Source organism: Lissotriton helveticus, chromosome 1_1 (assembly GCF_964261635.1).
Source record: "Lissotriton helveticus chromosome 1_1, aLisHel1.1, whole genome shotgun sequence".
Taxonomy (NCBI): Eukaryota; Metazoa; Chordata; class Amphibia; order Caudata; family Salamandridae; genus Lissotriton; species Lissotriton helveticus.
This window is the reverse complement of record NC_136057.1, coordinates 1,450,902,902-1,450,919,847: the sequence shown is the minus strand read 5'-3', so window position 1 is coordinate 1,450,919,847 and position 16,946 is coordinate 1,450,902,902. Positions and strand designations below refer to the sequence as shown.

General features: G+C 49.5%; 1 protein-coding gene across 1 annotated transcript in view; it reads right to left on the bottom strand.

The window, feature by feature from the left end:
* The window catches only part of LOC144773317 (rho-related GTP-binding protein Rho6), a 63,761-nt gene extending 47,062 nt beyond the window's left edge, over positions 1–16,699 (bottom strand). The window contains exon 1 of the mRNA XM_078658266.1: positions 16,110–16,699. Coding sequence (XP_078514392.1) covers positions 16,110–16,232 — 123 coding nt within the window. The 5' untranslated portion in view covers positions 16,233–16,699. The remainder of the gene's footprint in view (positions 1–16,109) is intronic.
* Between the last annotated feature and the right edge of the window lie 247 nt (positions 16,700–16,946).

The window sequence follows — 16,946 nt, the reverse complement described above, 5'->3', positions numbered from 1 at the left end:
TTTGCTTCTGCCCACTACAACATACTGCATGGAGCAGTGAATCAGCCCATTGTGCCCATTGGCTCCATACACTTTCAGCGACTGCATAAAGCATGTGCAAGTTGTTCACTGGCACCTAAAAATAGTTCTTTACACGTCAGTGACAAAGCTGGTTAAATGTGTGTTTTTTCATTTTTGTTTAATTAGTAGTTTAAATGTCAGCTATTAATTTGACCTGCACTTCTGATGCCCTGTGATTTATTTTCTGTTTTTAAAATCGCTTCCTGCGATTCGGGTAGGTAGTGATTTACACCTCTCTCCTTGAGAAATAATAATAGATGCATTGAGCAACTGAAAGGCATATTATGTAAAAACATCACTAGTAAACTAACTATATCAGTGACGGTTTGCAGTTGTGGCAGTATATTTTTTACTTTTTCGTTTTGTGGCACATGCTGCGATAAAAAAAAATAACAAAATGTAATAAGTGTTCCATTTTAGAAACCTGACTTTAAAAGAGGAGCAGAACTACAATGTTTTTCCATTAGGAGTTTTAACGAGGGGAGCAAAATATAGTACACAATTTTATAATGGCCTATCAGACTTTTTTTTAATTGACACCTGCGCAGCCACGAACACCGATACAATGCTAATTAAAGTGTATGATTTGTAATACCTCTATGACGTCAGTAAGGTGAGACAACTCCTTTGCGAGCAAGCAAGAGGCGGTCCCTTTTGTCAGCATGGATGCTGATCATTTGACCAACAGGGGCATCTGACCACTTTCCGAAAGATATGTCGGTGGACGAGTATGGTCAGAACATAAAATGCCCAAGTGACCTAGTAAAACACATTGAATGGAGACCCCTAGCCTGCCCTGAATCCAATTAGTTCAAGAGTGTGCCTTTAGAGTGGACAAATAGACCAGTACCAATGAAATAAAAGGCTTACAGGGAGACTCAGTATGGAGGGAGAACATGGCGCTGAGTATGCCCAGACGTCCTGTGGTCTCCATGCCAGTGGATTCAAGCTAGCCTGGCTGATGAGGGGTCCCAGCATGCCTTTTTCCGGTCCAGGGAGGACCTGGCGTGGCAGTTCGGGCTGGCCTATTCCCATTAGGTACGGGGTCAAGATTGATTTGCATATGGCTGGAACTAAATTGGGATAGCATGGCGAGTAAAAGAACAATGGATTTAACCCAGATCTCGACTGGGGGTGAATGTTTGATTTGCTCTGCATTCCGTCCATCATCTGTGTGTCTAATGAATAATGGTTAGGCAGATCGCTATTTGCGACCCGCTGTGAATGGCTACAAACATACAGATGATGACCTGCAAGGAGCAGCAGAACACCATTCCTCTCTTTGCTTCTCAAACAGGAAACTTTCTTAAAAAATAATCCGTTGTTCCTTAAATGAACTGGTCCTGCATCAATGTTTCCAGTTTGAGCTGTAAATGGTCCTCTAGACACTGCCAAACGTCCCCCTCCCCCAAGCTGCAGATAAGATTCACATATGTAACACATTGCTACTGACTCCTTTCAGTGGTGGCTCCTCGGCGAAGGTGGAGGAGCATCACCCCAATGCTCAAAAGTAAAAATAAAAACAGATTTTTATCTTTTTATTTTCCTATTGAGTCAGTGGCTTGCGGGGCAGGCCAGATCACGGAGGAGTGGTTTACACTCCTTAAGTGCGCATGACTGCTTGGCCGGCCCTCTTGGGCCGGAGAAACAGTCCTACGCACTTTGCATCTTCCCCACCAGTCTTGCTTTACACAGCCTGGTGAGGAACATGCAAAGCCTCCCATGCCCAGTCCGCACACCGATCTACGGCGCTCAGACGAATCACCCCACTGCCCCCCATCAAACAGCAGCTGCGACGGACTCCTTTGAGGTGTTGGTAACTGGTGTAGGAGAGTACGATCTGCGTCCTATGGTTACCCCCACTTTTTCCTGTGTTTCACTGGTTTATCGACTTTAGTCTGGCCGTGGTCCTGCTAATCAGGACCACAGCCTAGCTGTTCCCTCTCTAAATTGATTGCATGTACTTTAGGTACATACCAGATTGGTTACTGGGTTACCCTTGTGAGTTCCTAGTATATGGTACCTTGGGTACCAAGAGCATAGGTACCCCAGAGGCCTTCCAAGGGCTGAAGCATGTATTATGCCACCCCTGGGAAGCCATCCAAAAGGGCACCACAGGTCTGCACTTGCAGCCTGGGTAAGGTGGTGTAAGTACCCCTTACTTAGATATAGTATACCTATACCTACCATTTAAAACGGACACATATTAACCTACAAGTCACTCCTATGGCAGGGCTTGACAATCCTGAAAGCAGAGTGCTTGGTTTTGTGTGAGAGGGTGCCCTAGCATGAGCGGAGCCCCTCTGCAGCTTTCGGAAATACCTCCTTATAGCTGTTCTAATATATAGCCATACCATATACTCTTTAGTGCATTATAATCCTAGCAATCAATTAAATGCTAACTTTGGTTTGACTTTATCAAAACAGGTTGTGTTTGGAGTCAAACACTTTGGAATACTAACCCCCCCCCCCCCGCCAGCTCTGGCAGCGGGGGTAGCATTCCACCTTTCTAGAGGGAGAAGACATGGACACACTGGTAAACTGGGTAATAGTTTTGAAGAGCCTCAGCATCACAAAATGGATGCTGCTGCCACAGACACCTGTCACCAGGTAGGTCGCCCCCCCTCAGCCGCCACACGGTCCTCCTGTGCCGTTGTCCTGCTGCCCGCTGTGTCCGTGCTTGGTTGCCTGTGATTCCGTCCTTTTATTTTTCTGCCTGTAACTGTTTTTTCAACACTGTTTATTGTTGATTGTCGCCTCTGGTACCCTTGTGCCTTCTGTGCCACCCCCCCCCCCCGCTTTCCCGCCGCTGCCTCCCTTGCGGCCCCGCCCCCTGGTGCCCCATTCACCGCCCGCTCCCGCCTCCCAGCTGCTCCTCACTCCCATAGCCCCTCATATGGAGGCCGCGCAGCGGACGCACACAGAGGGTGCGCCGTCCACGCCTTGACCGCGCCCAGCGCCAGAACCCCTGGTTCCCGCCGAAACCGAGAAACTCGACTGAGATACGACACCACCTCCCTCCACGCACTCAACACCGGCCAACCAGCCGCCTGCTACCAAGCCACCCCGAAGCGCACCCACGGACCCTTCACCTGCCAAATCTGCAAATTCACCTGCATCCGAGCCTGCACCCCACCGCCCGGACCAGGCAACAACAACAACCACCACCACCTCAAGTGCATCCTGCTCAACACCCGCTCCGTCCACAAGCACGCTGTCGAACTCTGGGACCTACTCGACACAACAGCACCAGACGTCGCCTTCCTCACAGAAACCTGGATGACCGCCTCCTCAGCCCCCGACATCGCCATAGCCATACCAGACGGATACAAGATCTCCCGAAAGGACAGCGCCAACCAAACCGGAGGATGAATCGCCATCATCTACAGGAACACCATCGGAGTCAGGACCAACTCCGAAGATGCCCTCACCACCACCGAACACCTACACTTCCAGATCCACACCAACCCAAAGACCACCCTCAGAGGAACCCTCATCTACAGACCCCCGGGCCCATGAACACAATTCAGTGAAGCCATCGCAGACTTCATCAGCCCCCATGCCATGCCCTCGCCTCATCAGACTACATCCTCCTAGGGGACCTGAACTTCCACCTGGAGAACAACAACGACAACACCACCACCACCACCCTGCTCGACAACCTCGGACTCAAGCAACTGGTGAACACCCCCACCCACTACGCCAGCCTCACGCTCGACCCCATCTTCTCTGCCAACAGCCACATTGCCTTCAGCCACTCCACCGGACTACACTAGACCGACCACAGCTGCGTCCACTTCACCTTTAAGAAGACCACATCCCACCACCGCCCGCAACAGTTCCCTCGTAGATGCTGGAGCAAATTCACCACAGACCAGCTGACACCAACGACGCAGCACGCAACCTCACAGTGGATCGCCAAATGCGCCGACGCCCTTGCACCACCGAAGAACCCTCCAGGCAAGCCCGGCAACAGAAAAACAACATGGCTCACCGACGACCTCAAAGAATCGAAGAAATCCTGCCGCACCCTCGAGAAAACCTGGTGCCGCGAACAGACGACAAAACATGACAGCCCTAAAGAACGCCACCCGCAAACACCACCAGCTGATCAGCACCACCAAAAAGACATTGTTCAAAGAGCGGCTGGACAACACACACAACAGCAAGGAACTCTTCAGCATCGTAAAAGGGCTCTCCAATCCCAGCATCAGCAGCAACGACGACATCACGCCGTCGCAAGACCTCTCCAACTCCCTCGCCACGTTCTTTCACCGCAAGATCGCCGATATATACAACAGCTTCGGCGCCCAGACTCCGCCCCCAGCCACCGAACCAACACCCCCTACAACAATCCTCAGCGCTTGGACTCCCATCAGCACCGAAGACACCACCCACGCTATGAACAGCATCCACTCCGGCTCCCCTTCCGACCCATGCCCCCACCACATCTACAACAAAGCAGACACCATCATCGCACCCCACCTACGGAACGTCATAAACAACTCCCTCGCCTCCGCCACCTTCCCAGAGAGCTGGAAGCACGCAGAGATCAACGCCCTACTGAAGAAACCCACAGCGGGCCCTAAAGACCTAAAAAAATCTTCCGCACCAACTCCCTTCTTCCTTTCCCTGCAAAAGTTAGAGAAGATCGTCAATAAACAGCTGACTGCTTTCCTCGAGGCCAATGGCTCCCTCGACCCATCCCAGTCCGGATTTCGAGCCAACCACAGCACCAAGACCGCCCTCATCGCAGCCACCGACGACATCATGAACCCTGCTTGACAACGGGGAAACAACCGTCCTCATCCTCCTAGACCGCTCAGCCGCCTTGGATACAGTCTGCCATCGCACCTTAATAACCCGCCTCCACAACGCCGGGATCCAAGGTAAAGCCCTGGACTGGATCACCTCGTTCCTCTACGACAGAACCAGAGAGTCCGCCTCCCCCCTTCCACTCCGCGACCACCCAGATCTGCGGCATACCCCAAGGCTCATCGCTCAGCCCAACCCTCTTCAATATCTACATGAGCCCCCTCGCCACCATCGCACGCAAACACAACCTCAACATCATCTCATACGCCGACAACACCCTGCTGATACTCTCCCTCACCAAAGACCCAGCCACCGCCAAACTCAAACTCCAGGAAGGAATGAAAAACGTTGTGGAATGGATGAAACTCAGCCGTCTGAAACTGAACTCAGACAAGACGGAGGTTCTCATCCTCGGACCATCCCCATCCGCCTGGGACGACTCCTGGTGGCCCACAGCACTGGGCACCGCACCGACACCCACTGACCATGCACGCAACCTGGGATTCATCCTGGACTCCTCTCACGATGACCAAGCAAGTCAACGCCATCTCATCCTCATGTTTCAACACCCTGCGCATGCTCCGTAAGATCTTTCGGTGGATCACTACCGGAACCAGAAAGACGGTCACCCAGGCCCTCGTCACCACCCGACTAGACTACGGGAACGCCCTATTCGCAGGAACCACAGTCAAACTTCAGAAAAGACTCCAACGCATACAGAACGCATCCGCACGACACATCCTCGACATCCCTCGCCACAGCCACATCTCAGCCCACCTGAGACCTGCACTGGCTCCCCGTCAGCAAAAGGATCACGTTCAGGCTCCTCACCCACGCATACAAAGCGCTCCACGACATAGGCCCGAATACCTCAACAACCGCCTCACGTTCTACACTCCAACACGCAAACTCCGCTCCGCCAGCCTCGCCACCGTCCCACGGATCCGCAAAACCACCACCGGAGGAAGATCATTCTCCTGCCTGACGGCCAAGACGTGGAACTCCCTCCCCGCCCACCTACGACTGACCCAGGACCACCTCACATTCAGGAAACACCTCAAGATCTGGCTCTTCGAGCAGTAGCGGCACAGCCCCCCCCCCCCCTCCCTCCCTCAACGCCTTGAGACCCCTACGGGTGAGTAGCTCGCTCTATAAATGGATTGATTGACACGAGTCGGACCTCCTGCTGCTGGACGATACTCCGGCAGGGGAGGCTTGGACAATAGGTTTCCTGTCCAGGGAGATGCCAGCACCTCCCCAGACAGGCTTTAGTGTATTGGGGCAGGGTGGGTTGCATGCAGGGAATGCTTTTCAGACACTGCCTGGGGCACACAGGGTGTCCCTTGCATTTACCAGTTCAAACCGGTTGCTGGGGCACTCAGCCCCAGCTCTGGCACAAAACTGGACAAAGGGGAAGGGGTGTAACCACCCACTCCCCAGGTTCTCCCACAGGTGGGACCCTAGAGTTAGTCCAACCCCCAAACTTAGTACAAGTATAGGAACCCAACCATTAGGACTTTAGATTACCCTGGACGAAACTCTGAAGAAGTAATCTTGGACCTTCGACATTCCATATCGACTGGAAGACGGATGAAATCTCCATTGGGGCCAATGAGTGACTCCCCTGTTCAAGCAGGCACCAAAGAAGCATATTGCCGGACTGCATTTTCAAGGTTCCCAACGGATCCCGAAGAATCTGAGACACAGGACACAGACTTCCAGGCATCTCTAATGCTGACACGAGTCCCCAGCGGAGCTGAGACCTGTAGCTATCACGAGAGATGTGGGACCTGAACTCCTGGACATCCTGCAAGTTTGCAAGTGCACCTACTTCCCGAAGTTGTGCATTGGGCTATTAGTTGCCCTCGCCCAAGCACCTTTTGCACCGAAGCTTAGAGGCCTGCACTCCACGAGTGTTAGGTGTGCCCGCTTTCTGCATTGCAGCTCGAGGCTCCTTCACGATCTCTAGTCCGTTGGCTAGTGGGTCCCACGGAGGACAATACTTTGTTTCTTGGGCTTTCCTGGTTGCTCCAGATGTGCCCTGACTCCCCTCCAAAGGGTGAGTCCCCCAGACCTTGCTGGTCTGCCTCAAAGCCAATCTTGTCATCTTGCGTGGGTTGCTGTTGCCAAGGCTTGTTGGGTCCAATTCGGATACCGACGCTGCAGCACCCGACATCCGACGTGGGACAGCTCGAATCCAGCTCCTGGTTGTCGTCGACGTCTCCTGGACCTCGTGGCTGCTTCACCTAAAAGCACCAGACATCGGCTGGCATCTTCCGGTCGCCATCCTGGTCACTGACTAGTGACCCAGACTGTCACCTCTGCTTTCAGGTTCTTCAGATCTCCGATCCATCCGGACACTCTTCTCCTGGACGCACGCAGCACTTGTTTGCAGCTCTCCACTGGAATCGACGACCAAACCCGACACAAAAAGACACCTATGTACCGGCTTCCCTGGGTGAGGTAACACAAGTACTTCGGTGCTCCCGTGGGTCTTGACTCTCGAAGTGTCTAGTTCTAAAAGGGTTTCATCGCAGTCCACTCCTAAGTGTCCTTAAACTTTACAGTCAATGGTGATTGGCGGCTGTGTTTAGACACTACACGTGTCCCCCGTGGGTCTCCTTCGTCCCTACCTTGGGTGGTTCCTGGTTGCCCCAGTGGTTCTACAGGCCCTAGGCCTCACTTCCAACTCTCACGTGGTTCTTACACCACTTTTTTAGTATATGGTTTGTGAGGCCCCTAGGACAAAACGTATACTGTGCTAGTTTACTGTGTGCTATTTAAGTTCTTGTATTGTACTTCTGCCTCTAGCCTCATTAAGAGACTAGAGGGGTTGTGTGTAAAATATATATATTTGGTGCGGTGCTCTTTCATTTGATCATTCAAGAGATTATAGACTGGTAAAACAAGCTGCTTTACATTCCTTAAAGACTTGGCCTGAAGGTTGCTCTCCACAGCTACCACTAGGATAGCTTTCTATAAAAGGTTGTCTAAACCTACCATCAATAAGGGACATTTGGACTGGTGCAAGGTGCCCACTAGAATAGTGGACATCACATGCCAGGCCAAATTCTCATAACTGATCCCCGACTTTTTTTTCTTCACAACTGTAATCCATTGATACAAATCAAACGAAAGCGCAATTAAGCCCGCAAACACCACTTAACTGCTATTTGGCGAGAGCAAGTAAAACCATTTTGCAAATCCAATGTCGTTTCAACTCACAAATTGGGTCTAATATATACCAAAGGACATTTTGAGATTGCAAAACCTGTGAATTTTCAAATTGCAGGGCTTGTGGCCACAAAACAGCTTTGTACAGCTGGTCATACGGTCTATATATTTTTTTAGCTAAGCTATAGATAGAAATATCAAGAACAAAAAATACCTTTGGATTTCAGGAGTGGGAGGCAGCCTCTCATACCTCTACTTTTACAATAAGTAAACGCAATGAATAATAATAATACAGAGAAATTTTGGAGCGCAACCAACCAAAGATACTAGTTGCAGTTCAAGATAAGTAACTCTCCATAAAGAGAAAAAAGTGTTAATTCTATTCCCCTGATCCTTTAACCAGGCTCCCAGAGATCTTTTGCATCATCCGCTGATGCACTATCAGAAAAGCTGTCCCAACCCCTCTTCCTTCACCCAAATGACATGAACACATGGCCACACAGAGACCATCACTTCAACGTGATGCCTCTACTAATTATTACTAAACCCACCTAAACCACTGCCTGAACCAGTCACCACAATAATACACAAAAACAAGCATTTGCAATGCAATAGGTCTCGCATTAGGAAAGTGTGAGCTATTGGTATTGTAAATGACACATTTTTTTAATATGTGTTGGCTTTGAAAATATATAAATTAATAGCATCGTTATTCACAGAGCCAACAGCTTACACTTTCCTAATGCGAGTCCTATTGGCTATGGCAATGCTTGTTGGTAGCAAGCAAGGACAGTGCTGTTGTGGTGCTGAGTGATGATGTGGTGGTGTCCCCGAGTGATGTGGTGGTGTCCCCCGAGGGAGGGTGAGGGGGGGGGGGGTGAGGGTGTGATGGTGAGTCAGGCTCTGCACAAAAGATGTACACTCTTAACCTCTGCACATTTGGCACTCACATCTGAGTCATGTGTTCACTGGGCGGAACTGAACTGGGAGGGCCAGGGTGGAGGTAGGGACCTAACCAAAAATTGCATAGATGCATCGGAGCTCGCTATTTGTCGTTGTTGCTGTGCGGACCCGATATGCAATAGCACATCGAAAGGAGTTCAGTGCAGGCAATTGCAGCGTGCCCCCAGTGCTTTGGGGTATTCCAAACCATAAACACGACTCATCCAAAATTAGGTCACTCGGCTAGGCATTCACTCACACACAGCTTTAAAGCGCTAGGCAATAGCAGTCCTTGCTCTCCACTGCCAGGTCTCAGGGGTTGTGCAGGCCTCTTCTTCCTTCGTAGCTATGATTGCCCGGAAATGTGGAACGTTGGCAGCAACTGGCTCACCTCCCGGCTGGCTGGCCCGCCGGACTTCAACCATCATTTTCTCCCACACCCAGTCATGGTTAAGGAGTGTCTACTATCGGCCAGAGCATCGAGAGTGGCATGGACACTGGCCAATTACTCTACCATGTGCTGAGCGGATGCAACCATGAAGCCCCCGGCTCAGACTCCCCACACAGCTGGCTGCCTCAGAGCCCGCCTACCCTTTAATTGCTACATTTAATCTGCTGATTGAGTAGTTCGTAATGGAGCGGAGCCCTTGGAAGTAGGAATACCAGATTATTCTAACAGTTGCTTACTGGTCTGGCCATCTACTAATTTGACCTCTGGCAGCCTTTCACCAAGGAGAAACCCTTGTGGGACGGTGACATTTTATAGCAGAAAAGACATCAGTTGAACATATTGTACAGCCATTAGCTGTCCAAATTAAGCATCTGTTCTGTAGCTAGAATCCAGATTTTTTTTCTTCACAGAATCACCTGCTTGCTTTGCATATCCTATACATGGAACCCATTTCTAGAAAACCACAGATGCGGCCTTTGCTGTGTTCGAGGGGGAACGGGTTCCTGCTAAGCCTGACGTTCTTGTGAAGACTTAACCCAACATGAAAAAATTGATAAAACGGTGCACCCGTAAACAAATTAATAGAGCGAGTCTTGCGGTCCATTAATATTCCAGGTTTTATTCGAATCCAATATCCAAAGGTTAAAAACATCCAGCCAACGCGGGCTTGTTTTTATGTGGTGTTGAATATTAATTTGGATTTAAATTTGATCCATTGTTTTGTTCATTTATTTTTTACTTCACGTAATGGTGAACCATCACGTTATTTATTAATATGGGAACTCAAGTGTCTTTCAGTTTTGACACTACGGATACAGGTATTGGACCACGGGAAAAGTTCTCCCCATAGTAATAAATAACATGATGGAACACCATTAAGTGAAATAAAAAACAAATGAACAAAACAGCAGCTTTTGATGTGCGAGCGAGTGGGCGGGAATAACCATAGCCTTTGATGTGCGAGCGAGTGCGAGGGAACGACCATATGGGGTGTGATTGAGAAGTGAGGCCAAGCGCGCGCTGGGGAAGCGCCGCGCTTGAGTACCTCACATGCATTGGGGAGAATCCTCGCTTGGTCAAGAGTTTGTTTCGCCTACTATAGATCTCAACATCTGCAATGCACAAGCGCATTGGCAGAGGTCGAGACTTAACAACCCAGACCTGCACCGTAAACAGCTTTTAACCATCAGATACCACACCATGACGTGAATCTGGCATCACACAAATCTTACCCCTTCCCCAACCCACAGACCTCCACTAACACAGGCGTTCGGGGGGACGGGGGCGGGGGGGGGGGGGGGCCCCTTCAGAGAGCCCACACTGAACTCCTAGTCAAAGGATATTGGCTCAATCTAGGGGACTATGTCCCTCATCACGTTCGGCGGAGGGCATCATTTTGCTATATACTACTGCCCCAAGATATTGCATAGTAAGTATAGGTAAGTAAGTGTGGAGTTAAGAACAGTCAATATATACTTGCCCTGTGAATGTGATAATTGTAGGTCAATATTATCAATCTCGACATGGTTACAAAGAACCACCCCCAAACCATCATGAGATCCTTCCTCTCAGGCCATTGTGAGAACTGTAACTGGGTACTAAACCTGAAGCCGTTCTACCACCATCAGAACCTGCTAGAGACCACTACCTTAATCTATCCCAGACCTGATGAGCCTTCCCTCGGACCACCACCTGAACCTCAGAACCCCTACAAAGCTAAAACCAGAATTTGTCCTTTAAAGGCCCCAAATTACAAGCAGAACGTAGATCCAAGCTACCTGGCCCTTCAGTAGAACCAGCTGAACGTGTCCACAGACCAGCAGGTAAACCTCACCTTACAGAAATCACCCCCTAATCATGCCACTGCCTGCCATCTGCATCAATTCCAGAAACCTCCTCTAGAGACCCCACTAGACCCACGCCCATACCGCTACCTGCACCTCTCACCAAGCCACACTGAAATATTATATATATATATATATATATATATACACATATATATATACACACACACATACACATATATACACACATACATACATATACACCCACCCCAAGGTCCTCTGCATGACAAGAAAGGTTCACCCTGAATGAGAACTTCCCCTGGGGAACTTGCAAAATCAGATTGGGAGGTATGAAATCATGTCCATCCCGGCTGAAGAGATGCCCTCCATAAAAGCTGTTCCAAAAAGAACCACACGTGGTCTAGTCAATATTATACACAGTCACCTACATATACTTTACACCTGGAAATTTTGATCTATACTGTAACATTACCGTCAAGTGTAAGTTTGGGTTTTTCAACTTAGCAATACTAAGAATAGTAGGTTAACTCCCAGTACCAGTGTACATCAACTTCAAGAGGCTATGAATCACAACCCCCACTAGGTTACCTCTAAGTCTCAGTTCTCTAGAACTTACACCACTTTAGTAATACAGCACACAAACAAATAAACCCTGGGGATTTTGCTATAAAAAGACACCCAAGAAATGCAGTATCTCACTGAAACGTTAGGTATCCTTTCCAACGCTCTTTACTTTCACAAAATGTCAGACCCACACTTTAAGGCGGTTACTATATAAAAGATGGATAATATTTATTCACAAATTCAATTTGAAGGAATCGAGACAAAGACAACTCAAGTCAGTGCATGATTATCTGTAATAAATTAAAACATCAGAGCTGAACACTACGCATCAGGCATAAATATTTGTACAATCCAAAAGAGTAAAGGTTGGCCACTAGTCATGCTGAATGCACACAGCTTGGCATGGTATTGCTCTGGCCTAATATGCAGAGATTATCAAGTTAACATAACCGACATTGGCACTCTCCCTAACACATTTCCTGAAAAACAGCTTCTCTTCCAAAAGCTGGTGAGAGGATGTAGCCTTACAGCTAAAGCTGCCGACTTTGTAGCTGGGGAACTGGGTTTGAGCCTATGCGGCAGTTCAGCATCCTGTGATCCTGGGCAAAATCACCTAATCTCACCGCGCCTACCAAATAATGAATGTGTCCATGTGTAATGTAACTGGTGCTCATGTAAAGCGCTCCAATACCTTTGGGTAGAGTTTGCGCTATAAAAAAACGTAAAAACAAAAAAAAGCTAACAACCCTGAATCTGACCAAAGGCCCTGGAGTCCATTACTGCTGGCACAGGCTATGTGAAACACCACCTGCCCTTCCTCTTCCTCTAGATTCAAAAAAAGTCCACCAATTCCTTTACCTATCCAAGTAGTTTAGTCTCTAACTGGCACACAAACAAATACATCTAGTCGTGATCCAAATTTCAGGCTACACCTTACAAATGGAATGAAATGGAAATGAAAATAGATAAACAATGGACACCAGTATGTCTACACCCCGCAATCAGACTGGGACCAGAAGTAAGCCTTGTCACTGGACATGGAGATCATAACCACCCGGTCTTAGCCAGGCCTAGCAGTAAACCATGGGGGCTCCAAGGCACCAGAAGAAACAGAGGAAGGCGGGGACCATGAAGGTGGTCTGGTATTTGACCAAGAAGGGCCTAATGGGATCTTGATGCAGACCACACAGGCTCTATTGGAGGCTCAAACGCAGACGATGTGTTAACGAGCTACACGATGGTAGCTTGAAGATGAGGGCAGACAACACTAGGGTGATGTAGGTTTTCAGTAGCTTGGATTCACAACATATGTGAGGGAAAAGGGTTCTGACCAAGACCATGTGTGCTTGAAGATGCCCAGGACTCAGATTTATTAGAACGTTCAGACCTAGAACGTGTGGGTCTTAAGGTGGCTGGCAACAAAGCCATGGGGATCTAAATGTAGTCCAACGATAACCCGGGGCATAAAGGAGGACTCAACTCAGAACAAGAGGCAACAATGCAGCCTAAAATGGGACAGGGGAACATTAAGATGGCCCTAAGGCAGCATACACCCATGTTTTAACTAGCAATAGTGGTAAAGTTATCCTTTATCCAACCCCATGGATCTTAGTGCAGACTTGAGCCCAAATCAAGGGCATCGTAAGGTAGCGTGGAAAGAGACCATGGGACACAAAGGGGGCCTGGACCACGACTATGAGGACCTAAAGGGAGCTTTGAAACCTAGAATGTGGTCTTACGACGACCTTAGCACAGACCATGAAGTTGTAAGGCTGCATTGAGCTTTTCATGACTTCCTTTGGCGGTCTGGAGCAATATTTCTGGAAAATTAACCAAGGCATGATTCAGACCATGGAAGAAATAAAGTGGCCTGGACTAGGATGACGTGGGCCATAAGGCAGCCTGGACCCTGCAATAGGGTCATGAACACTTAGGGCATTTTTTGTCCAGATATTTGGTGTATTTTGGGACACTTGAAAAAGACCATAAAAGGACACAGGGTGGCCTGAACCCGGACTGTGGGAGTCTTAAGGCACCTTGGAGTAAGTAAGTCGAAACCCTAAATGGGATGGATTCAGACAATAGGGGTATTTTGGCTGCTTAGAAAAAGTACAAGAAGGACTAACAGTGGCATCGATCAAGACCCCTGGAGTCTGCAGACAGCTTGGCCCCAGACTATTGGGTTTAAAGGCAGCCTAGATTCGCACCACAGAGAAGCTGGCCTGGATCAAAATCATGGGGGGGGCATTTGGTACAATAGGAAGAGTCCTCAGGACTTGAGGTGGCAGAAATCAGACCACTGAACAGTGTGCCCTAGACCTAGATTACTGGTATTTTAATATATTTGCTCGGGAAGCACACATTCATTCTCATAATGTCTCTTGGTGCTACCTAGTGGGACAATTCATCCTAGGTAGCAATATACTATACAAATGGAAAACCAAGGAAAAATCTCATCGTGACAGAGAGTTGGAGGTTTAAGGTGGTCAGAGCCTACATCAAGAGGGTCTTAAGTTGGCCTAGACTCAGACCATAGAGATGTTAAAACAGACCTGGGCTCAGACAATAGCAATCTGAAGGCGCCCTGGTGCTCTTAAAAATGACTTAGTTAGCGGGGGGATTAAAAAAAAAAGTGGGACATTGATCATGGGGGCCTTAAGGGTGCCAGAACACAAGACGTGAACGTTAATGTGTCCAGGACGCAGACCACAAAGACCTTAAAGCAATAAGGATGCTTGACTATTTGGCCTAAAGACAGCTCACACTCAGATCTTGGAGTTCTTATGGTCTTAAATCACTACAAATCTTTTACCATTACAACCAGGGAAGTTTCAACACATTACATTTACAAGGTATTTAGGAATTTTCGTGTGGGCAGACTGTGGTTGGTGGTATTTAGGGGCTGGGGGAAGTTCTGGGGTCGCAAGAGGTTTTTAGGTTTCATGGATAGGTAGTGGTAAGGGTTTTTGGGGGTTCAGAGATGGGTATAGGTAAGGGGTTTTAGGGTAGTAAGGAGGATTTGTATTACTCAGGATAGGAAGGGATTTGTTGGGTTTAGGCGTGGGTAGTGGCATGGGGTTTTTAACGTTCAGAGATGGGTGGTTTGTAGGGATAGCAAGGGCTTTTTAGGGTCAATCGATGGCATGGGTTTAGGGGACTACGGTTCTTATAGGATCAAGAGATGGTTAGTGCTAAGTAGTAGTAAAACGTTTTATAGAAATATGTGTGAGTATATACACACACACGTGCATTAATGCATTGTAGTGATGCTGCAATGCACGACTGTGGTATGTGCAGTAATGCTAATGTTGCTGAACGTATGTGATGCGCTGTAAGGGTAATCGCTGTGGTAAATGTGCTATAATGTCTTGTGTGGTGTGTGTTTGCATCGCAGTGACCTATATTCAGTCTTAAGGCAGCTTGGACTCAGATCAACACCGCGTTTTTGGCTTACATCCAAACCAGGGACACGCTGGCTATGCCACTGCTTACTGATGAGGCCTGGACTTGGCCCATGAGACTAGGGTCTAGTTGGTGGTTTTAGAACAGGCAGTTTCAAAGTAGTCTGGGTGTTGGAGTAGGTCTCCATAAGGTAAAGGCTGTGTGGATTCAGAAGTTCTCAAGTGTTCTAGTTATGGTGTTAAGATGGCCCGGTTAAAGCGGTTTGGAAACACAGAATTGTAAAGGTTATCCGACACAGAGGTGAAGCAGTTTGGCTATAGAAAGCTATGGAGAGCTGGTTAAAGAAGTCTGGCCCGGTTTCAGGGGTGGGAAATGTAGTCTGGCTTGAAAATATTTAAGGGGACTCAGAGAGGGGGTTAAGGAGCCATGGATGCAGGAGTTGTTAGGAATAAAGAGGGGGGTCAAGATGGTCTGATCATGAGGGGCACAGAGACCTGGGTAAAGCGGTTTTGTTACAGACGGGTTAAAGCCTAAATGTAGTCTGATTCGGTGGTACAAGAGGAAGAGTTGAGGTGGTCGGGCTAAATGAGCATGGTTTAAAAGGGCACATCGCCGGTCAGGCTGAAGTGATCCGGTTGTTTGCAAAGGGGCTAAATGTGGGACTGTGTAAGGTGGCCGGCCTACTCATTGGGAGTAAAAGGGGGTAAAGCGGGAGGGTGACAGACAGATTAAATGGGAGACTGATTAAGGATGTCTGCTACTACGGGGTTAAGGCGACCTGGTTAAAATGACGTTGTTACAGACGGTCTGAAATGGGGTCGGATTATGATGACGGGGCCAGAGGGTAGATGCCTGTGTAATATGTCCTGCATGCATACGCGTCCCTGCACACTTACCTCTGGATAGCAGTCCTTGGCCAGCACCTGTAGCATGGCCGTCTTCCCACAATGCACGTCTCCCACGAGGACCAGCTTACACCTGACCACGGCGGGGGCCTGGGGGCTGCGCCTTTCCTTCATACTCGGGATCTGCTGAGGGCTGGGCCCCTTGTGCTGAGGCTGGCCTCCTGGTGGTGGTACCCCAGACTCTGCAGAGGCCTCTGCGGCTCCCCCAGGCTGCAGTGGACTGTGGCGGCGCTGGGATATCAGCTGGACCCGGGCTGTCCCGCTGCAGTGGCTCCTGTCTGAGGGGTGTCCAGACTACGCCACTGGGGCAGCGCGCCGAGGGCCGCCCGGCTGCGGGTGCTTGGGCTCTGCTGAGGCTGGCCAAGCTGGGGGCCGCGGGCAGCTGTGCAGCGGTCCGTCGGCCCTGGCTCTGGAGGGGGCTGTGCACGCGCTCCTGCTGTCCCGGCGCTGGCGGTTCTCGCGCTGCGGCGGTGGCTGGGCTGCGCGTGCTCTGCTGCTGCTGTTTGGCGGGCTCTCCTGGGGGTGGGGGCTCTGCTGACCTGCACGGAGAAATGTGGCGGCTGCGGCTGCAGGAGGATTCCCAAAAGGGCTCTAGCCAATCCCGAGGCAGTGACAGGCGAGGGCCCCGGCCAATGAGAGGCGAGCGCCCCCCCCCCCCTCACACCGGATTGTCATTAATGCCTCGGTTGCATACCCAAAGACCAGAGGTGCCGCCATTCTTTTGTGTAGAAGTGTCGCGTGGCGCTAGCTGAGGTGTATCATTGTACCTACAGTAATGGAAAGAAGGGGGGTAACTCACCGGTCAACGTGGGATCACAAATCCCCCAT